General features: G+C 42.6%; 1 protein-coding gene across 2 annotated transcripts; it reads left to right on the top strand.

Moving 5' to 3' along the window:
• The first annotated feature begins 10,879 nt into the window (after nt 1–10,879).
• Nucleotides 10,880–18,656, top strand: LOC111230459 (membrane-spanning 4-domains subfamily A member 12-like). 2 transcript variants are annotated; one of them, XM_022757204.1, is made up of 7 exons: nt 10,880–11,008; nt 12,741–12,869; nt 14,224–14,334; nt 14,463–14,519; nt 15,412–15,558; nt 15,711–15,827; nt 17,587–18,656. In XM_022757204.1, the coding sequence occupies exons 2-7, from the start codon at nt 12,744–12,746 to the stop codon at nt 17,644–17,646; spliced, it is 618 nt and encodes a 205-aa protein (XP_022612925.1). In that variant the 5' UTR covers nt 10,880–11,008; nt 12,741–12,743; the 3' UTR covers nt 17,647–18,656. The 2 variants fall into 2 exon arrangements, with proteins under 2 accessions (XP_022612925.1, XP_022612926.1); XM_022757205.1 differs by lacking the exon at nt 10,880–11,008 and having other exon boundaries at nt 12,744–12,869; nt 15,713–15,827.
• Nucleotides 18,657–24,115: the final 5,459 nt, after the last annotated feature.

Raw genomic sequence — 24,115 nt, 5'->3', positions numbered from 1 at the left:
GGGGCAAGGGGTGAAATGGCATTGAGCCAACTGACATAGTTGTATTGTTAGACATTTTCTTAGATGACATCATGTAACACTGGAGTTTAAACTTCTCTGAGGAGTGAAGGAATAACTGAGACTACATGTTTGTTGTTAGAATGGAAATCAATGAAAATATCCCATGAGCCTTTGGTTCAAGTTATCATGTGAACTGACCAGGTGTCTGCTGGGGCTCCTCTCATTGGCCATGGTGAATGATCCTCCTGCCACAATCTACAGCACACACACACACACACACACACACTTTGCAGATTGAAATACATTTGTTTCTTCGAGCTGACTGTATTAGTTCATCTCTTTAAAGGACAAATTCATATTTCTGTCAGTCCATACAACAGTGGCTTCAGAAAGTATTCTGACCCTGTCACTTCATGGTGTTGTAGGTTTCATTATAAATGGATAAAACTGACATTTCTGTTAATCAGTCTGCTCTCAATAATCCACAATGACATAGTGAAAACACATTTTTAGAAATATTTAATGCTTAATCCAGTTCTTTGTCGAAACCCCTTCAGCAACAGGTGAGTCTCTACAAGCTCTGAACCTGGATCTGGACAGTTTGGGCGCTCTCCTTCCACTCTGATTTTATTCTGAAAGTCCTGACAGGAAGTTGTGATTCCTATCTTTCCGCTGCTTCTCCCTGATGTTTGTGAGCTCATCTACCCACAGTCACATATTATATGTTTGACTGACTGATTTACTGAACTCTGTTATTCTCTTCATATCACACATCGTATGTCACTCTGTCTTTTCAGAATAAAAGCTCACAATAGCTTGAAATACAGCATTGCTGCAACAAAAACTAAATTTTAAAAAAAATTGACTTTCTCGCGCTTTTGTTTTCCAGGCAAAATCGCTAAAGAGAAGTGATTCTAACTGATGCTGCTCAGATGGGGATCTATTTTGCTAAATAAAAAAAATTCAAATCAAAATAATCCGGTGGGCCAGTGGTTGGACCCACGGACTGCCAGTTGCCGCTGGTCTATGGTATTTAGGTCTGGACTTTGGCTGGGACACTCAGGGACAGTTAGGAGACTTCCTGAAGACTCTCCAGTGTTGTCTTGGCTGTTTGCTTCGGGTGAACCGTCCTCCAGTCTCAGGTCTCCTGGACTCTGAATCAGGTTTTCTTCTGTATTTTTGTCATCCTTCATCAGTCCTGACCAGTCTCCCTGTTCCTGCTGCTGAGACCCCCCCACTCAGCATGATGCTGCCCCCTCATGCTTCATTGTAGGGATGGTGTTATCCAGGTGAAGAGCAGGACCTGGTGTTTGGAGCTCAGAGAGGCTTGCTCCTCCTGCTCTCAGAGTCTTTAAAGTCTGTCAGCCTCATGTCTTGTCCTCTCGGTGTCTCTGTCTCTCTACCACAAAATCCTGACTGGTGAAAAGCTGCTGAGATGCTCATTCTTCCAGCAGCTTCTCCATCTCTGCAGAGACTTCTGAAGCGCCTCTCTGACCCAGGTCCTTCTCTCCTGGTTGCTCTTCAGAGCTTTGTGCCCTGATTTTCTGTCTCACCACAGTTTGATTACAGAGGTCTCCAGAGAGTCCACTGGACTTCAAGTGAACTGTGGGACTTTATACACAGGTGTGCGCTTTCTAGACCCTGTCCAATCAGCTCAGTTCACCACAGGTGGACTCCAGTCAGGGTCTAGACTCATCTCAGTGATTATAAGGCAAATATGAAGCAGCTGGCCACAGTTTGGAGCCACAGTGAGGACTTTTATAAATGAGAGATTTCAGTTTTTAATTTTTAATAATTTTTCTAAATACCTCTAAAAACATGTTTTCACTTTGTCATGATGTATTAGTGAGACTAGACTGATGAGTTTATCCATTTAAAATGAAACCTACAACACAATAAAGTGTTTTTATTACAGTCATTATCACACACTCTCTGTCTTCAGTCAGCGTGTTAGCAGGAGGTTATTTTCCATCAGTTTCCATTAGATTCTGTATGCAAGTGTCTGAGCTGATAGTTGAATGTTGTTGCTTTCACTCACCAGTTGGGGGAGCTCTAAAAAGACCAATTGTTTTGATTCATTGACACTGAAACTGTATGATGACTGACAGATGATGAAATGCTTTTTCTATTCTGGGAAGTGTTTCATCGGATATAAAATATACATATACATCATATATATATATATATGTAGCCTATATAAACAGCCAGAATAAGAATCACAAAGTACATACTAGAATTCCTAAGACAAGCGGCAGTATGAAGAGTTTTGGCAAAGTGAGATCGGCGTAAGCGAGTGGGACGGACAGCACCACCTGGAATAGCCCCAGCAGGATGGTCACCACCTACACACACACACACAGATCTGCCATCACACCCCCCTCAATCACAAACCATCTGAAGTTAGACTTAACATTCGCATAACGTTGAGTCCAGCCAGACAGAGCAGTATCCTGATCTCACCCCAGCAGTTTCAGGGTCAAACCAGGCGGAGAGGCGATGTAACCTGGGTTCACCTGCTGACCACACCTCCTCAGAAGGCATTTTACTGCAAAACAGGAAACTGAAGTCAGACACAACAGATGTTTTCTACAAATCAAACTGAGCTCATACCACACTAGAGTCAGTTTTTACTGTACATAGTAAAAGCACATTGTTGTTTCCAGACTACATCCTAATCCTGAAAAACACACTCATCCTGTCATCCACAGAAGGAGTATACATGAACTCCTGTAGTGTTGTAGCAGAGGATAGAGAGGTCTACAGAACACACGCTGCTCTGAGGAGATGAAGGACTGGTTGTTTGGGGGACCGACCACTAGCGGCGCTGCTGCGGACTCAGTCTTACAGTTTATAGGAGCAATACAGTTACAGTTTCAGCTTGTTCAGCTTGTCTGTGAACTGTTCGTTTCATGTAAGCTCGTTAGCTTCAAGATACTGGATATCTGCATCTGGTTTCCTGTTTTATTTTGAAATACTTACCTCTTTTGTCTCCCATCCCTTGATCATCGAGACCTGTTTCCAATCAACTTACCTGCCCCTGCTGTTCCTGTCAGTCCAACCTGTTTATGTACTCCTGCTCGCCTGTTCCTTGACAGATCTCCACGTAGCTTGGCTTTTGGTTTGCGACTTTTACCCACCCCCCCGCCTGCTATTGTTTTCCATAATCAGACTGACTTCCTGTGTATGACCTTTTGGCTCTTCAGTAATGTCACTTCCTTTTCAAACTCTACCTGATCTTCTATGAGTTTCTCTGAGTCTGAGTCCATGACTCAGCAGAGAACACCACTCCCCGGTCCGCTCTCCAGTCTCCGGGAAAGCAGCTTCACAACCATGACCAGGGGCTTATCAAGCCGCTTTGTCCAAGCAGCTCACCGCACTCACCGCTTAAAGTGATAGTTTGGGTTTTTTGATGTGGGGTTGTGTGAGGTAGTCACATAGTCAGTACATTACCTACAGTAGATTATAATAAATGTGCTCCCAGTTAGGAAAGCCGACCAGGGCACCGACGGAGTGAAAACAGAACTTTCCTTTGGCAATACATTTTTTCAACTGCTGAACTACCGTAGGTGCGGTTGTGTGTAGGAATATGGTAGTTCACGGTTGAAAAATGTAGCGCTAAAGGAAAGTGTTGTTTTCACAGGAAGATAAAGAGATGAAAATATTCTACATCAAGCTACATTTAAACAGATATTGGATTCTTTCAGTGGGTGTTTTTAAAAGTCTCTTAAACAGGTTTTTTCTGCCACTGCACACGCTGCCAGTCGGCTTTCCTAACTGGGAGCGTGCTTAGACATTTCCTGGCTGGAAACACAATAAAAGGCTGGGCTCATCAGTACAGGGAGGGTTCCTGGTGAGCCAAACCACTTCTTCTCCCCAACCCTGTCGACCTCTGACTTGGTTTCATGTGCTGCATCTTTGGAGTTGGCTGTTTTTGTGGATACTGGGGAAGACAAAAATTTCATGACAGACAATGAGCTTGCCAGCATCTCCAGTTGGAACCTTCCCCTTGTCCTGTCCACAGTTGGAACACTCCACTACTTTTTGGCTTTCATCCTGCTTGACACCCAACCATCAGTTGTCCTGGGCTGAAGGGGTGGGGTCACAAGAGGGACTCACCACCAGCCACCACCAGCCCTGTAAGACGACATACTGGTAGGCCCAGCTGACTCTCCTGCAGCTTGCTTTCACTGTGAAGCCAGTTAAATGGCCCTCATCCTGGGTAACGTCCTCTTCCCGTGTGTGATGTCCAAGATGTCTTCCTTGCTCTGAGCTGGCAGGGAGTCCTTTTTCCAGGTCCAGTCTTGTTCCCTTGTCATATCATTCCTCTCTCTCTCTCCTGCCATGGTAACCCACAACCGTCATCTCATTCCCTCTTCTCCCTAACCACATTAAGAGTGGGTGATTATATAATCAGGAGCGTCCATTTCCTCCACACAATCACTTACTGCTTCCCTGGAGCCACAGTCCCTGACATCCAAGATAGATAGATAGAGAGATAGATACTTTATTTATCTCCTAGGGGAAATTCATGTTTCCATTAGCTCATTGTTGATAATAATAATAATAAAAACAGTTAATAACAGATGAACAATAATAATTAGATTAGTCCACTTCCTTTGGCTGAGGTGTTGTATAGCCTGATGGCAGTGGGAACAAAGGATCTCCTGAACCTCTGTTCTGCAGCGCAGTGAGATGAGACGTTTGCTGTAGCTGCTTCTCTGTCAAACCAGAATGTTGTGGAGAGGATAGTTGGTATCGTCCAAGATGGCCTCCATCTTACATTGCATGCGTCTATCCACAACAGTCCTGAGTGAGTCAAGACTCCTGCCAAGCACAGACCCAGCCTTTTTGACCAGCTTATCCAGTCTCCTTGTGTTTGTGTCTGACATGCTGTTGCCCCAGCAGACTGCAGCATAAAAAAAGTACACTGGCCACCACTGGCTGATAAAACATGTGCAGCATTTCACTGCAAACGTCAAAGGACCTGAGCTTCTTGAGGAAAAAGAGCCGCCCTTCTGGTAGATGGCATCCATGTTCAGGGACCAGTCCAGTTTACTGTCCAGTTGCACACCTAGGTATTTATAAGTGCGCACCACCTCAATGTCCTTCCCTCAAATGTTGACTGTCTGAAGGGTGGGCCTAGACCTCCGAAAGTCCATGACCATCTCCTGGTGTTAAGAAGGAGGCAGTTCTTGCCGTTCCATCCACTGAAGGCCATTGCCAGATCCCTGTACTCCTTTTCCTGCCCATTCCTGACAATAGCTTTGTCATCTGAGTATTTCTGGATGCGGCAGGACTCAAAGTTGTATTTAAAGTCCATCATATACAGTGTGAACAGAAACGGAGCCAGAACAGTCCCCCTGTGGAGCTCCAGTGCTGCTCATCACTGTCCCTGAGACACAGTTACCCAGCCTGACGTACTGTGGTCATCTTGTCAGATAATCCACAATCCAGGACGTGAAGCAGGGATCCACCCCCATCCTTTCCAGCTTGTCTTTAAGAATGGGGGGTTGGATGGTGTTAAATGCACTTGAGAAATCAAAGAGCATAATCCTCATGTTGTAACGGGGTGTGGTAGGACCCAGTTGCAGCACAACCAAACAGGTGAATAGTTGGTAATGACATTTATTGAAGAACCAGCAGAGATATTGCACACAGGTGGGTATTGGGGATAGAGGAAGGGGTCCGGGGCTGGAGATGCCGTGTTGTGGAGTAGGTGAGTGGAGCTGGTTGGGGAGGCTCACACACACAGGGACGAGTTGGTAGGAAGGCAACTGCACCGTTAGGGAGCAGGCTGGAGACGTAGTCGAGGGTGCAGGAGGATCGGAACCAGGTGTGCAGTCAGCGGGGCAGACGAACCAGGAAGGAGCAGGCAGGCGGGTAATTGGAGTCAGACGAAGGATCGGGAAACCAGCAGGGAAGCACTCACGTTGCGCAGTCGGGGCTGGAGAACGCCAAACAGCCACAGGGACAGGCAGACGGGGACCAGGAAGCGCACAGGCAGAACTCGTGGTCGGGGACAGAAGGCTGAGGCATTTACCGGGGCAAAGACGAGGCAGGATGGTCAGGGACGAGCAGAGTCGATAACGGGAAGTCAGTCCGGAGATGAATGCTGGAAAGTCTAGCATGATACTGAGAACAATCTGGCAAAGAGCGAGTGAACCGGGGATGTATATATACTGGCCTGATTGGAGATAGAGTGCAGCTGGGGGCAACAGGTAAGGACAGTGAGGCTGATTAGGAGGTGTGGAAGAGTGGAGAGTGAGGCCGAGGCATAACAGGCTATGACACATAGTAGGAATGGGCTCAGTGGAGCATGTAAATGACGGCATCATCCACTCCAATATGTTCTTTATAGGCGAACTGTAGGGGGTCTAGTGCATATTCAACTTGTGGCTTCAGAAGGTGGAGACACAGCCGCTCCAGGGTCTTCATGATGTGTGATGTGAGGGCCACTGGTCTATAGTCATTAATCTCAGCCGGTCGTTCTACTTTAGGTACCGGAACAAGACATGATGCTTTCCACAGAACCAGGACCCTCCCTGTTTGGAGGCTTAAGTTAAAGATCCTCTGGAGAGGCTCAGCAAGCTGGGCTGCACAGTCCTTTAACAGCCTCGGACACACACCATCCAGGCCTGTTGCCTTTCCAGGGCCTAGCTTCTTGAGCTCCACCCTCACCTCCTCCGCTGTAAAGGACAGGAGCCTTGACCCCAGTGTGGAGGGAGATGCAGCTGCAGTGTCAGGTTGCGGAGGAGATGCCGTAGGAGAAGCTGCAGCTGATAAGTGGGGGAGAAGACAGGTGAGGCTGTGTCAAACCTGTTGTAGAACAGGTTGAACTCATTGGCCTTGTCCACGTCACCTGATGTTGCCTGGCTCTTCTTCTCTTTATAGCCAGTGATGGTCCTCATCCCCTTCCACACCTCTCTGGTGTTGTTGTGCTGCAGCTTCCTCTCTACTTTCTTTTTGTAGTCCTCCTTTGCCTGCTTTAATCGCCTCTTCAGCTCATGCTGCACACACCTGAGCTTCTCCCTGTCTCCATCCCTGGAGGCTTCCTTTTTCTGGTTGAGGAGGGTCTTGATGTTACTGTAGATCCAGGGTTAGTTGTTTGGAAAGCAGTGTACAGTCCTTGCTGGTATTACAGTGTCCATACAAATGTTAATATATTCCGTGGTACTTTCAACCATTCTATCAAGGTCAGGGTCCTTGCTTTTATCATTTTCCTGTGACTCCAACAGTATATTCCAATCTGCGCACTCAAAACAGTGTTTTAGACACTCACTGGTGGTGATGGTTGCAGCCTGCCTCAGTACACAGGGCTTGTAAGAAGGCTGAAGAAAAACCAGATTATGATCTGATCTGCCAAGTGGTGGTAGAGCTGAAGCAGTGTTGGCTTCCTTGACATTTGCATACAAGGTCATGGCTTCTGTGCTCAGTCCCCTCCTTTACCAACCACGTGATAATTCACATTGGGACAAGCGATGCTGCTCGTCAACAGTCTGAGCTGACCAAAAAGGATTTCAATGACCTTTTCAGATTGTTAAGTACTTGTGGGAAGTGTATTTATTTACAGTCCTATCCCCACTCTGGCCCATGTGGGAGGGGTGTTTTAGCAAAATCCTCCACAGCTGGCTCAAGTCCATCTGCAGAGCTCACAATATAGATTTCTTTGAAAATTTGTCACTCCATCAAATTGTGCATTTTTCCATCTTTAGGGCTGATGGACTCCACCCAAACGTGCTTGGTAGGCTAGTGCTACCAGCTATTTTACAGCATGCTATGCAGACCATATCAGTGGTGTAGTCTACGTGATACGCAGGTTAACACCGTGTACCCACTAACAAAGCTCCAGAATTTACATATAACCACTTAAAAATGCCCAACGGCATGTAACAACATTGTTTTGTGACAGAACTTGCACTTCAGCAATTTGTTTTTGTAAAAAAAGACATATTGCAGTGTCCCAACCACAACACCATCTGATTGCTCACATGTAAAGAGTGTATACAGACAGACACAGACTAGAGCAGCTTCGGTTAATGAGCGCAGTAAGACAGCAGATAAACATCACAATCCTCTACACTGAAGGTACAATAACTACGGGGTGGGGGTGGGGGGAAGCTAAAGTAACTAGCTGATCTGAATTGCATGTAAACAAACTGGTTGCAGCAGCAGAACTAGTGTAAGTTTAAATGTACAGCAGGTAGTTAGACACTGTGATGAAGAAAACAGCAACGTTAACTGTTCAGACAGAGCATAAATAAACTCTAGCAGTAACAGAAACTCCAGAGACTGGAGATGAGACGCCACACTGACTGCAGCACATCACTAACTACTGTTGCTGAAAAGATATTTTACACTGCAATAGAAGTAAAATCACTGTGTAAAGATGTTATCAGATAATAGTACAAAATGAGTCAGTTAAAATGTCTCTGCGTAAATGTGTTACATTTTAAAAGGTGAGGGGTAAATCATGTTATATGGTTATAATAATAATATATGATAAAACTATTAAATTAAAGAGCATCTTCATGTTACCAGGTGAATCAGTTCACAGGTGAGAACAGCAAAGAAAGAGGTGAAATTCAGAAATAATGTAGAAATCGAGAAAATAGCCTCAGAGGGTTAGAGCAGAGAGCAGGAGAGTGAGCACAGCACTGAGGGCTTCACTACACCACAGTGGTTGATGTTCCCAAGCTCCTACAACATCAAGTCTGAACACAGTACTGTGTTTTAGGGATATTTGTCATGTATTAGAACTACTTCATGATGTGGGCATGGATTTCACAGTGCAACCTCCAGTGCAGTGGTTCGATTTAAACAGTAGAGTACATGTAACCAGACTGGGCACTTGTATAAATGTTAACCTAAAACTGCATTTTACAGCTCAAGGACATTGGTTCTCTGTGATTGTTACTACATGAAGAAAATTTTTACCTTGAAATCAGAGAGAAACAGATTACGAAAGAAAAGACATGAAGAAACCCAAAGAACAACAGAGACAGGTCACATGATCATGGGACACACCACTGGAGAGAGCAAAGGACAGTGGGATGCCAGTGAAGTAGCAGGTGTGCTATGTTTGAGCAAGTGTGTTCTTGTGTGTTTCTGCAGCGTATCTGTTTGGACAGGAGGAGGGGATTGAGAAATAGAGGCGCAAAATGAGGTAGTGAAAGACACAAAAAAAAGGAACAGAGAGAGAGAGAATGTGTACAAGTGTGTTCATCAAAACCACATGTCCAAATCCTCTTAGGAAAGACAGGAATGCTGCCAGATGAAAAGCAGATGTGGTCGGGGGAGAATGAGAGGAGGGGGAAAAGGGCAGGGAGAGTAAGAAAAGCGTGTGGGCTGCGTGGGGGAGGGGGGGGGCTGGGGGTTGTTGGGGTGATGATGAAATAAACTGACAAGGCTGTGTGGAATGAGGGGAACATTTTGTCCTTTACTCATCTTAAAACAAAGTCACTTCACGGACACATCTGATTTATTTTCACTGCTCTGTCAGGTTATTATGGGATTTACAAGTGAATCACCATATCCTTAACTAAAATAACTAATGTAACTTACAATAACTAACTATTTGTTTATCCTTAAGTTTGAGTGAACATAAAAGACCAGAGGAGGTACACAAGACAAACTTTTTGTTTCAAAGCCTATACAGACAGGGTACATAAAAGTACAAACAGTGTAAAGACAAGTGTAGATAGGGTACATACAGGTACAGATGGGGTACATACAGGTATAGACAGGGTATACATAGGTGTAGATAGGGCGCATACAAGTACAGACAAAATACATTCAGATACAGACCGGGCACATCTGGGTACAGACAGAAAAGTATAGACAGGCTACATGCAGGTACAGACAGGTGTAGACAGGGCACATGCAGGTAGCGACAGGGTACAGACAGGTGTAGACAGGGTACATGCAGGTACAGACAGGGTACAAATGGGTACAGACAGGATAAATACAGGTACAGACAGGGTACATGCAGGTACAGACAGGGTACATACAGGTAGAGAGAGAATAAATGCAGGTACAGACAAGGTGTGTACAGGCACAGACAGGTTAACTACAGATATAGACCGGGTACCTATGACTACAGACAGAGAAGTACAGACAAGCTACATGCAGGTATAGACAGGGTACAGACAGGTGTAGACAGAGTATATGCAGGTACAGATAGGGTACATATGGGTATAGACAGGGTACAGACAGGTTTAGACAGGGTACATACAGATATTGTCAGGGTTCATACAGATATTGTCAGGGTTCATGCAGATATAAACAGGATGCATATAGTTGTAGACAGGGTTCATGCAGATATAAACAGGATGCATATAGGTGTAGACAGGGTACAGACAGGTGTAGACACGGTACATACAGATATTGACAGGGTTCTTGCAGGTATAAATAGGGTGCATACAGGTGTAGACTAGTACAGACAGGGTACAGACAGGTGTAAACGGGGTACAGATAGGTGTAGACAGGGTACATGCAGGTGTAGAAAGTCTCACACCTTTCAAATCCACTGCGCCACGACATTAAGAATGCGCCACTGCCCTATTTATGGGCTTTCTGTTTAAATTTCTAACATTTAAATAATCGAGCCAGTGTCAGACAAAGCGGAGTGTTACTCACCTCCACAAAAAGTTTACCTCAGTCTGTGGAGGAAACCAGGAGCGTTGGTGCGTAATACGGAGTGAACGGTCTCCTTCACTGTCCTCCAGATGAACTTTAACGGTGAAAAATCCCGACAACAAAATGATTTGAGGAATGCACGAAACCAGGAGAGGAAGCGAAGGAGGAGCTCTGGGGATCTGATCCAGAGAGCAGCAATCTCTCTCTCTCTCTCTCTCTCTCTCTCTCTCTCTCTCTCTCGTTCTCTCTCTCTCTCTGTCTCTCGCGTCTGCAAAATAGACAGGACAGGGAAGCGCATTAAAAATCACGAGCGGTCGACAGAAGCCTGCAAATAAGGAAAAAAATTATTAACTTGTTTGGAGAGAAGAAAAAGGTAGGAATGAGACATTTTTTGCTTTCTAATAATTAGACATCAGCCTTGAAAGCATCGTGTTAACGTCATGGTGTTTAGACTATGTGAAGTCTTACGTCCAGCAGGGTCCAGACCGGTGGTTTCAGTCTCTGGAGAATGAACGGATAATTTTAGAGGTGGTCGTGGAGAGACCACTTCACAGCACAAATTTGTGTTTCCCTAACGCCACGGGTTTCTACAGTCTGCGTCGAGAGAGCAAGTTTATGCAACACAATCAGTGTGTGCGTAACGTGTGCGTAAACTGTTTGCAGCGCTCATACCCGTGCGCGATGATAGTCGCAGTTATCGTGATACTTAAACCTGTTACTGGAGTCAATGGTGTAGTGTCTGACTGAGACCTATTATTATTATTATTATTATCAACAATGAGCTAATGGACACATGGATTTCCCCTCTATCTATCTATCTATCTATCTATCTATCTATCTATCTATCTATCTATCTATCTATCTATCTATCTATCTGTCTGTCTGTCTGTCTGTCTGTCTGTCTGTCTGTCTGTCTGTCTATCTATTGTGTTCCCAGGCAGGCACTGGTTCCAGTTTCTGTGGAGAATGAGAATTAACTAGTGTTCTTTTTTGATTATAAAGCAGGTTTAGATTCTATATTAATACTGTGAAAGTATCAACGCGCTCAGTTCTGGAACTTTGTGATGTCACAACAAAGCAGTCATAAGCCACCCACCCACCTGGATCCACCATCCAACCTTGCAGGATTTGGTTTCTCTGAATGTTTACCTGAATCTGCTATATTTTTATTGGATCACTGAGAAAACAGTCAGCCAATCAGAAGAGAGGTTCAGAGCCTCCTCTCTTCTGATTGGCACTATTGTTACTAGAGCTCCAGAGAGATGTCTGAGAGAGGAGATGTAAAACTACATTGAGATGGTTTTTGGTCCTTAAAACCACAAATAATCATAATAATAATAATAATAATTAATAGTATCATTATTATTATTACTACTATTATTACACTAACTTTATTTATACAGCACCTTTTAAAAACAGTTTACAAAGTGTTTTGACAAATGAATCAAAAGCAATGATGGTCAAAAGCAGGACAGACATATGGTAGAGTTACAGAGGAAGGATAAACAATATGCTTCACTATAAATAAAGACAGTTAGAAGGAGCAGATACTGTATGCACACACACACACACACACACACACACACACACACACACACACATACACATGCAAACACAGTAAAAGCAATAAAAATAAAAACAAATATATATCTTCTTATGGATCAACTCTTCAAATAAAACACAGAAGAAGAAAATATGGAGCTTTAACTTTCCAGTTGTTTAAAACTGTGCTAAACCTAAAACAAGTTTGTTTGAGTTTCATTTGGGGTTTTGAGCAGCTGATTTGTTCAGTTCAGATACTTGATGCTTATCTTTATGAATCTGATTTCCCATGTAAGGTCAGGAGAGATCATGGTGCCATGAAATTTAAACTCTTTTATAATCAAGAGGAGGTTTCCCTCCCTTACTTCTCCTGAAGTCTGTGCCCATCTCTCGATCGCTGCACCACCTCAAAACACCGGACACCTCCCTCCCTCATGCTGATTCATTTTATTCTGTTTCTACCCCAACCACTGTCATGTCATCAGCTAATCTGAACAGGAACAGACTTCCTTTTCCTGTAAACACATGAGATGTAGGAAGGTGAACTCTGCTGTTGCCTCCAGGTTATGGCGGTGGCGGTCTCCAGGGATCTGGCGGTGCAGGTGCTGGAGGATGTGAATGCTGTGAAGCTGACTGACAGACAGCAGGCTCTACGAGCTGCCATCCAGAGAGGAGAGCCCAAATGTCTGGGAGTGAGTCTCAAACTGTGTGTGTGTGTGTGTGTGTGTGTGTGTGTGTGTGTGTGTGTGTGTGTGTGTGTGTGTGTGTGTGTGTGTGTGTGTGTGTGTGTGTGTGTGATAGATGGATAGGACAGGATCAATGTCATCATTTCATCTGTGTCAGTAGGGAGACAGGTCTAGGCTATGTTTAGCTTAGCTTAGCACAAAGACTGGATGCAGAGGGAAATGTTAGCCTACCTCCATGAAGAGTGAAACAAAACACCTTAAATGAGCAGTGAAATGTCTCATGTTGTTGTAACACCACCTGCAGAGAAGTTAGTGTCTAATGTTGCAGTATTCAGAAGTAATGATGAAAGTGTGTGTGTGCAGCCACGTCCTGTGCACCACACTTTAGCAAGAAATCTTAACATCATGGACAATTAAAAACAAACAGAGAGACTGATTTTTATGGGCCGGAGGCATGATGTAATATCTCTTTAACACCTTGAGAGAATTTCTTCAAATTTGGAAATTTGGCACAAACATTCACTTGGACTCAGGTCAAAGGTCAAGGTCACTGTGACCTCACAAAACGCGGTTTTGGTTTAACTTATTAATTTACATAGACTAATTGTGACAAATGTCTGAAAAGGGGGGTTGGGGGGATATATGGAATATACTCGATGTATCGCGGCTTGTTGTATAAATGACAGTATCACTAACAACGAGTATAAATGGTCACATTATTGTTTTAAGATGCTGCATGAAGTTCTTTGGTGTTTCGATCCTCTCTCTCTCTCCCTCTCACAGACACACTCCCCCGCCCATCCAGAAAACTCTCCATTTGTGATGTAGGTGAGCGGAGGGAACTGAGAGAGAGCGAAAACAGTGAAGTGCAAAAGAGAGTTTATCTGTGTTTAGAGACGGTAACTAAAGATGGAGGCAGACAAACTGGTTCAGAGAAGAAACGGTATCAGACTCACTGTCTGCCTCACTGATGCTGCAGCTCTGTCTTTATACATACAGTTTGACTTGACTGTTGTTGACCGCTGACAGAGAGGATATGATGTCATTGACAGGTGACCAATGAAACAGAGCATTACCGTGATTAAAATCACAGATTTCTCTGGTTAGAGAATTGATGGAAACATTTGTGATAATGTAAGAACACAACTCAACAACATATAGAACATAGAACATAGGTCTAGTTGTTTTTATTTTAATGTGGAAAAGTTACAGATTATAACTTTAAGGGAAGTCTCCTGGAAATAAATGTAAGTCAATGTCCTCTGAAGTGAAGGAAACAGAGAAGGAAACTGTGTGTGTGTGTGTGTGTGTGTGTGTGTGTGTGTGTGTGTGTGTGTGTGTGTGTGTGTGTGTGCGCCAGGTGAGTCAGGTGATGCTGGGGCTGATGGTCATGTCCTACTCCATTCCTCTGCACTTCACTGAGGTCACTGAGGTCGTCAGCCTGGGAGTTCCCTGGTGGAGTGGCCTGATGGTAAGTCTGTATGTGTGTGTGTGTGTGTGTGTGTGTGTGTATAATAACAGACTTCAGGTGGGGGTTCAGGGTTCAGGTCTTCCTGTTGTGATGTAGTCCTCTTGTCTCCTCTCTGTTTGTGTTCGCAGTTCATCACAGTAGGAGTGGTCGCCATCATCTTGGACAAACACTGCACCATGAGGACTGTGAGTCTATAGACCACACACACACACACACACACACACACAAACACACACACAGCTTTGATAAAGTGTACTTGCTGCTGAGGTCCAGGGACATTTTGCTGAGGGGATATCTGGATATTTCACAAAACCTGAAAGAAAAAAGGAAATTACATTACATTACAATACATTTTTCAGGTGAGCGGCAGGGTCAGAGTCCGGATTCCATTCTGTAATCTGTAATACTCTCTTTAATATTCTCTACTCTTTTATCACCAGCAACAAAGACTCCATTTTTATCTCCCTGGATGCTGAAAAGGCTTTTGACCGGGTGAAATGGTCAGATCTTTTTGCATTCACAACTTAGACGTGGAGATAAATTCATATCCTATATTAGAACTTTGTACTGGAACCCTAACGCACAAACATTTAGAAACAGAATACTGTCGTCCTGGTTTAAGCCTCCAAAGAGCTACTCAACAGGACTGTCCTTCGTCCCCCTCAATCTCACTCTCTCTGTGCTAAGCGAGGAGAATCTGATGTTTGGACAGTGTGAGAAATCCTGTCACACTTTTCCCTGAGTGAAGACTAAAGTAGCTTTATTTAAATCAAATGTAGTTTTAAAGTCTGTTCAGCTGCTCTCAGAGATCTCACCTCTAATATGATGTGATGACTATGATTGGACTGTTCAAACTGACCAATCACAACATGAGAGAGGATTATTATTGATCAGTGCCTCATGAATGCACAGTAAAGTCTCAGTGTTGGACAGGTTTCAATCAGGGTTTCTTTGACAGAAGCAGGTCAACTTCACAGAGTTACCACTGCAACTGTCTCTGCAACAGGAAACTGCTGCAGCTGCTGTTCACCTAATACTGTCACTGTTTAAAAAGATGAAACATTGTGTGTGTTACAGCTGCAGGTGTGTCTGATGGTGAGTGTGGTGTCCACCGTGCTGTCCATGGTGGCTGTCATCATCTACTCTGTGGACATGGACAAGCATCCCGAGGTGCCCTGCGTCAAGACGCCACACGGCAGCTGCAGCGCCAAACACTACGCCATGGTCGGTGTCAGCTGTTTTTACTTTGTCTTTATGGATTATTGAGAGTAGACTGATCAAGCGATAATACTGTGTGTGTGTGTGTGTGTGTGTGTGTGTGTGTGTGTGTGTGTGTACGTGCGTGTGTGTGCGTGTGTGTGTGTCCTTAACAATAGAGGCTGAGCAGAGGAGTGAAGTCGTCCCTCCTCCTCTTCACTCTGGCCCAGACAGCTGTCTCTGCCATCCTCTGCTTCCTGCTCTTCAGACAGCGAAGCAGCTTCAGACAGTACACTGTAAGATTGCAGCACTTCCTCTTCAGTCACACACACCTGTCTCACACCTGGTTACACATGGTCACTGTAAGACTCACCACTTCTGAAGCAACAGAGGTATCTTGCTGTGTATGAACCCGATCTACTGTGCGTGTATGGAGCTTGTACTCCAAGCGAGGGATAATCCAGCATTAACACTGAAGAACCAAAAGTTGCAGTTCCTCTAATAACCACTAGAGTGTGGCTCAAACAGTGAGTCAATCTACATAGACTCCCATGTTAAAATGTCAACCTTTACAGCAGAAATAAACACGTTTACAGCTTGGTACAAATACAGCTTTGGTCTCTAGAGCTAATTTCGTCCTTCTGACAAATGTTTATATAACTCACCTCTTTACATTTTATTGAGGCTTACATTTATGGAGAATTGAGGGCGTGGCCTCTTTGTGTGACAGGTTTGTTGACACAAACCATCATGCACCAAAGTCTCAGCTCAACACATGCCCCTCCTCTTTGCCCATTTTTGGATTAGCTGGGTGTTAGGGGTAGAGTCAGGCACTGCCAAGATGGCGACAGTAGAGCAGCTCACTCTGAGCTTCAGAACCGCTCTTCAGAAACGTCTATGGTGATGATCTAGATCCTATCTGGACACTTCCTACAGCTACAGCCAAACGGTATGCGATGATATATTAGCAGACAGGTAGGAAGTGTTAAGATAGGATCTACGTCATCATGTCACACTGTAGCTGTACCGTAACTGAAAACAACTACGTGTCCACGGTGTCCGCAGCTGTCCATGTACGTGTTCATAAGCAAGTATAACTGCGGTCTTCAGGAGCAGGAGAAACGCAGCTGAAACGATTTCATCAGACTGTGTCAGTGCTGACTTTTTTAAACTTTGGTGTCTCCCTGAAATAAGAGACCTTACCACACTATACTTTTAACTGGAGCATGCTAATATCATGCTTTAGCTAGAGACAGTTTGACAAGACTCTGTTCATACGTGAAACATGCTAAAGGATTGATTACACTGTTCTGTGGTTGTTGCTATGGCAATGAAGTAAAGACCAGCTGGTGCCAACGCTGTCTTTAGCTTCTTGTGAAATTATGAAAACAGTGAACAGTGCTGGGCTTCATGTCGTGGAGGTGAAGGTGTGTTTCAGTGTGAGCAGTAATCAGTACCACAGTGAGTTGAACACTTCCACCTCAGCACACTTCACTGTGAACTCAGGATCAAACTGAACCTATGTGTGACATTACAGGGAAGGAAGGATAACGAGGCAACACAGAAACACTTTTACTGTGGCTGTAATACAACTGAAAACACAAAGACACTGTATAAACATATATATTCACCTGAGATAACGTGTTGACATGTGACTGTTAGATTGGCTGTTAGTAGGTCAGTCTCTCCAGAAAGTCTCAATGTCTCGATTACAATAATTAACGCAAATTCAACCAATCCCTGTGAAATCTGTGTGACAGCTGAGGCTCCCACACAACACTGAAGCATGGAGGGAAAACCAAACTAGTGCTCTTTGAGTCAGCAGTTTACAGTGCTCTCATCCTGAAAGAGGCTTTTAAAGGTCCCACATTTTATACTTGTACAGTGTTTCATTTGAATCAGAGGCTCTGAGTCTCTCTTCTGATCACATGATTTGAAGGAGGCGGAGCTAAGATCAGTTTAACCCCTGAGTACTTTAATGCATCTTAAGATACTCACAACTTTATAATATAAGAAGGAATGGTGCTGACTCTCTCTCCTTTCTGTCTTTAATAGTCTCTCAATCAAGCTGCTCCATCCACCCCCGAAGCACTCATCCCCCCTGACCTGAACTGATCAGCTGATGGGTAACCTCTCATCAAGACGACTGATCAGCTGTTGTCACGATGGGAGAGGGGATGGATCACTTGTTTGATTACATGTCTATGACTTATCCACTGTGCTATCTGACAGACTGAGGAGCTCAGGAGCCTCTGCTCTCAAATGTTTGTTTTTAACACTAGGTTATTGATACACTTAAATAATCCAAAACTTAAATGAAAGACAGAGCTGCAATAAAAGAAAAGAAGGAATATAAATTATAAACATTAGCATCATGGTTCAAATATGACAAAGAGGTGGAGGTCAGGCAGAGAGAAGGCATTCTGAGAGAAGCTATTCTGATACACCAAATATCCAAATTGGATCAGATCTGATGAACATTATTTTTTTTGTTTAAAAACAGGGAGCGAATAAAAATGTACAATCAAAAGTCCCAAACCCACAATTGAATGCAAATGTTTTGGTATTGTCGGGTGTGTTGGGATTGGGCCAAAAACTGACAGCACCAGTTTCCTACTCCTTTAAAACACACTTGAATCGTCACCAATCAAATGGGCATTAAAAAAAACTGATAAAAAAGCAGCAAAGTTGTAGAGGAAAAGAAGAAAAGATCGATTTTCCATCAACACAGTGAGTCCAGTTTAAATCCAAAGCTACACAGGAGACAAAATAAACTCAAGTCATGGTTCACTTACTAGCTTTTCCAGTGCTTTTACCCATATCACATGGTCTGCATCAGTGGACTGTCCTGAAGACTCAAGACTGTAACTGCTTCCTCTAAATGACTTTAATGAGAGGAATACTTGTCTGTTAGTTTGTGGTTTCTGTTTGTAATTGTACCAATGGATAACCAGAGTACGGTGGCTGACGATGTCCAACATGCTGCAATGGCCCAAAACTCTTCCATCAGGAGAAACCAGCTGCAAGTTCAGACATAATGCAGGTTCAATAACACATTAAAAATACAAAACAAACACAAGAACAGAAACATGCTGCAAAAGAAACAACAAGCTGCAGGAAGACAAAAACACACGAACAACAAACAGACAAATACAGAGAGAATGAAAAAACAAAACACACATGAACCTCCAAAACAAACGGAGCAGAAACTAGAATCACATCCTCAAGGTTGTATCCCTCCTCCACTCAGAATAGTTCCAGGTCACATCCCTGTTTATCCAGAGTCATATATAAATATTAACCATTTGTGTGTTTTTGAGGTCACTGTGACTTGACCTTTGACCTTTGACCACCAAAGTCTAATGAGTTCATCTTTGAATCCTTGTGAATGTTTGTACCAAATTTGAAGATCTATCAAGGTGTTTCTGATATATTGTGTCCAAGAGAATGAGATGGACGGACAACCTAAAAACAAAATGGCTGCTCTGACTGTCAAAGGCATGGAGGAATTAAAATGCTGCATATCCACATAATGTCAGAGCTCCAGGCCTCTAGGGGGAGCTCTAAGTGGAACACCTCTAGACTGCATATAAGCTAACGCTAATGCTTGCTACACTGTCTGTTGCTCTTTTATAATATTGGAAAAACTACGACCAAAAGCAAAAAGGAACACAAACCATTTTATGTTGCCTCTTCTTTCTTCGGTCATACTCTCTTCTTTGGTCCAAGGTCAAAGGTCTAGTTGTAGGTCTGGCCTCTCTGGTTGAAGCTGAAGCTTCTGCTGAAGGTCTTCCACAAGGTGTTTCTGTATTTGTGTTTGTTTATTGTTCATATGTTTTTATTTTAACTTCCTGCAGCTTGTTGTTTCTTTTGCAGCTTGTTTCCATATTCATTCATTCATTCATTCATTCATTTTCTACCGCTTATCCTCTAGTAGGGTCGCGGGGGGGCTGGAGCCTATCCCAGCATCCTTTCGGGCGAGAGGCGGGGTGCACCCTGGACAGGTCGCCAGTCCATCGCAGGGCAAACACACAGAGACAAACAACCATTCACTCTCACATTCATACCTATGGTCAATTTGGAGTAACCAATCAGCCTAGTCCCCATTTGCATGTCTTTAGACTGTGGGAGGAGCCGGAGTACCCGGAGAGAACCCACACAGGCACGGGGAGAACATGCAAATTCCACACAGAAAGACCCCGCGTCGGAGCCGGGACTCGAACCAGGAACCTTCTTGCTGTGAGGCGCCAGCGTTAACCACTGCACTACCGTGCCGTCGTTTCCATATTTTTGTATTTTCAAATGAATCTGCATTGTTTCTGAATTTGCAGTTCATTTCTCCTGATGGAAGAGTTTTTGCCCTTGTCAGCCACCATACCAGTGGCACTGCAATGCACAGAGGATCACCAGGTTGCCTGCAGGTAAGGAGGAAACCTCACTGACTTTCCTCCTGTTGATTTGATGGAGTTTCAGTTTATAGGGTCTCGGTTGTTGAAACATTGTGTATGAGACAGAGTCCTAAACAGGATCATGTGCACTGTTTTAAACTTTTTCTACAGTATTATAAAAGATATGTTTATGCATTTTTAACTCTGATATAGTTTGTTTATTTTCTACAAAATAAAATCATATATTCATTTATATGAATGTGTGTGAGGGGTGTATGAAATGAAGACAGCAGAAGCAGAACTTTGCACACAGGAACCAACAGAACAGACTCTACACTGCACTGTTTTACCTTCTAAAGCCATACAATCTAATAATGCATAAGCCTATAATGTATTTCATTTTTGTTTTGGAGAGAGAATTGTGCTGCTTCTATGCAGTGTAAAATTGAAGTAATTTTAAAAACAAGCAGCTAATGAGATAACTGCTACATCTACAAGTTGATTGCAAATGATTGATGATAAATGATAATAAATAATCCCCAAAAAACGCAATGTGCAAGTCGCCAAATTAGTTAATAATAATAGTAATAGGCAGTAATAGTAATAGCAGTAGGCAGTAATTTACCAGCAGCTTTTTAAATAGAAGATAATAATTTAAAAAAAACTTGGGGGGGTGAGGTCTGAGAGAAGACGGAACATGTTGTATTAGTAAATCTTGCTGGGCAGGAGGAAACACTTCGGATCATTCTCTCATGCAGAGAAGGAGAGAATGGAAAACATGTTGAAAGCTTTTCTTCCAGTTTGAGCAGATTTCTGCTGAAATACTGTGGAGACAAAAAAAGAAGAAATGAAATGAAGAGGTGGATGCTGAATCTGCATTAATCCTGAAGACTGCAACACCACAACTTCCTGTACAGAAGCTCTACGGAGAGGCTCTGAGAGGGGCAGCTGTTTCTGTTTGTTACCCCTCCCTCTCTCTCTCCCTCCCTCTCTCTCTCTGCGTGGAGGGATCTGGTTCTGGCCTGTCCTGTTGATGACCTCCGCTTCCTGTCTGTCCATAGATATTTCTTTCTTTGTATCTTGGCAAGAAGGAAGTTGAAACTGTCTCGGGACTCTGTTCTGTTATTTGTCCGTCTGCTGGATCAGAGAAGACAAACACAGTTTCACATGCAGCATCGTGACCACAGCAGAGCTTCATAGCTGGAGAGCTACAGAGCTATAGGGCTACAGAACTGCAGACCCACAGAGTTACAGAGCTACAGAGCTACAGAGTTACAGAGCTGCAGAGCTACAGAGTTACAGACTTACAGACATGTCTGTACTGTGATGGTGACTCAGTCCATGGCTGGAAAAGTCTTTCTTCTCCAAGGTTCAAACAGAGAAATGACCTGAAGTATCTGAGCAGCATCATGATCAGAGCTGAGGAGAGGAGTTTCAGTGCTTCCTATCTTATCTCCTTTAGGAAATACTGGAGCTTCCTTTAAAGGAAAGGAGAAATGCCATCCAACAATTTCTTGCTGCAGCAACATTTAAAACCACAGCAGAGCCACAAAAATGTAGAAACAACAGAACAGCTGTTTTATGTTTGATGGAAATCCTTGTCTCATCGACTGAAGCCCAAAACCATAAATATAGATTTATTCTCTTTAAATCAGTCAGGAATCATCATGAAGAACAAGCAGATTGGATTTATAGTTGACAATATCATCATCATAACTAAATACTATAGTTTATACATTGTTCTTTCACTAAATCCTCCCATTGTGTAAAGACCTAAAAATTAATTGTTTAGAAATGTCGAGAAACTATAAACTGATGTCTGAATATAATTTGCTCTCAGTTCATTATTTCTATTTAATTATTATTTTAATGACCCAACTTTCTCTATCTGTTTTTTTCTGTCATGTTTTCTTATTTCAACTTTTCAGTCCTGTTTGTTTCTTTGGTTAAAGGAGGATTTATCCCCCATGTGTTATAAATAAAGTTAGGAAAAAAAGTCTTAGTGTAAGTGCAGTCTGATTCCTTTCCTCTGTCCTGATGAATTCTCCTTCATTTCTTTGATCTCATGATGTTTTCCTATGGTCAAGGAGAAGAGGTCAGAGAGGTTATTCTGATTTCAACCTCAGCCCAGGTGTCTGGAGGGTTTATTGATCTCTGCTGTTGGTTTCTGAAATGATTCCCCTCCTGTAACTTCTCCAGGTGAGAATGTGTCACCTGCTGTAACTTCTCCACCAGGTGAGTATTGATTTCAGTCATTGAACCCTGTGTGAGTGAAATACAAACATTGCCACAGCTCAGTGAGAGAAAGATAGGGAGGGAACTTTGTGACTTTGGAAGATTTCCACTTCACTTGTTTACTCAGATTCATGAAGCCTCACATGAACCTGAGCTGAACTTTGCATCAGTGACAGTGGATCACTTCACAGTCAGACTGAGTTTATGAACTACTGTTTAATATATAATATTATATATATTTATTATATAATAATACTGTTTATAATTTATAAGAGTCTTCACAAACATTACTATCAGCTTCTCCTGTTTGATTCCTTCAGTGTCAGTGGTTTAGCAGGTTTTTACCAGCAGCTGAATTATCCACAGAGTTATCATCCTCTCTACAACAACGCTGAATGAAATAATTTACCTTTAAAAATCCTAGATTCACCATCGCTCCTCAGTGGACATAGGACAGGACGTCTCCAGTGGCTGTGATGAATAAAATCCTTCATTTAGTTCAAATACAGATTTGAAAACCACCAAGGTGTAAAAAGTGACTCTTAAAAAATGAGACTTAAAACTGGATAAAAGTCAATTTTGTGTTTCTGTCAGACAAACACAACACTTTTTTATTTTATTTTTAGTTATTAAATTAAATTTTACAAACAATCAGACATGTCAGCTCTTAAATAAAGAAATAAAGATTTTTTTAAAAAGATGAAAATTATTTTTTTTAAAAAACCAAAAAACCCAACAAATACATAAATTAAAAAAGGATAAATATTTGTGACAGACTTCTTCAGACAAATATTTCAGAATATATATCAACTGCTGACATGGACTTTGTTTGTTACCAATTTGAAAGACTCAAAGAGTCGTTCAAGAGCGATTAGAAACAACTTAAAAGATGGAATTGATTGAAGAATTTTTTCCTTATGAATATGAAATTTCCCCAGTAAAATCAGGAGGTTAATAATATATTAGGAATTGTTAACCTTACATTCAAAATAAGTGAAAATATTCTTCTGTTCAGTTTTGATGACATGTTGTTTTGCATAATATGTAACGTTCAAAGTTTTTCCAGGGTGTAATGAACAACCGTAGATGAATGATGATTTCTTGTTCAGTCTTACAAAAAGCACATCTGTTATCAATATTCATAAATCTTGAAATGTACATGTTTGTTGGATAAATTTTGTGTAATATTTTCAGGTGCAGACAAACACAACACTGACACATGATCATAGAGGATATGACATCAGTTACAGGCCACCACTGAAATGAAGCATTACCATGATTAAAATCACAGATTTCTTTGGTTTGTGAATTGATGGAAACATTTGTGATAATATAAGTGTAACCTGTGCATGCTTCTAAACGGGGATTTGGGTTGCGTTGTGTTGTGTTCATGATGAGACAAGAGACAGGACTGGGTATCTGCTCTTTTACTCTGTGGCCACAATAAGAAAAAAAACGTGAGCAACATGTGTGTCCCAGCTGAATGTGTGAAGACAGATTTTTGCTTTTTATGCCTTCTCTTTAGTAACTCTAAGAAAAACAATATGAAAGAAAACAACATAACAACACATTACAACAAAACAAACAATAAACTGATCTCTCAAAATTTAATATGAAACATATCATTAGGAATACAACTTTACATTAATGAAATTCAAAGTAAAGCAGGAGGGTCGGGATACAAAGGAACCAACAGAAAGGAGCAAATCATTCTGAGTACATAAAGAGTTAGTTAGGTCTGCCTCAGTGCGGGGACACGGCGGATGGATATTTACAGTAATTACAAGATTGTAATGTGTGATTTAAACCAATAGAAGGCAGTAATGCGACATAATGGACGTCAGCTGCCGTAAAACCCCAACGAAGAAGAAGAGGTAGAAGTTGTAGCGCTCTCAGCCCAACAGGGGGCAGCCGTCTTTTCTCATTCATACAAGTTTTTTCCACATCCTGTTGGAAAAACT

Source organism: Seriola dumerili, unplaced genomic scaffold, assembly GCF_002260705.1.
Source record: "Seriola dumerili isolate Sdu_G_001 unplaced genomic scaffold, Sdu_1.0 BDQW01000267.1, whole genome shotgun sequence".
Lineage (NCBI taxonomy): Eukaryota > Metazoa > Chordata > Actinopteri > Carangiformes > Carangidae > Seriola > Seriola dumerili.
Note: the sequence above shows the minus strand (reverse complement) of the source record. Positions and strands in the feature narration are given on the sequence as shown.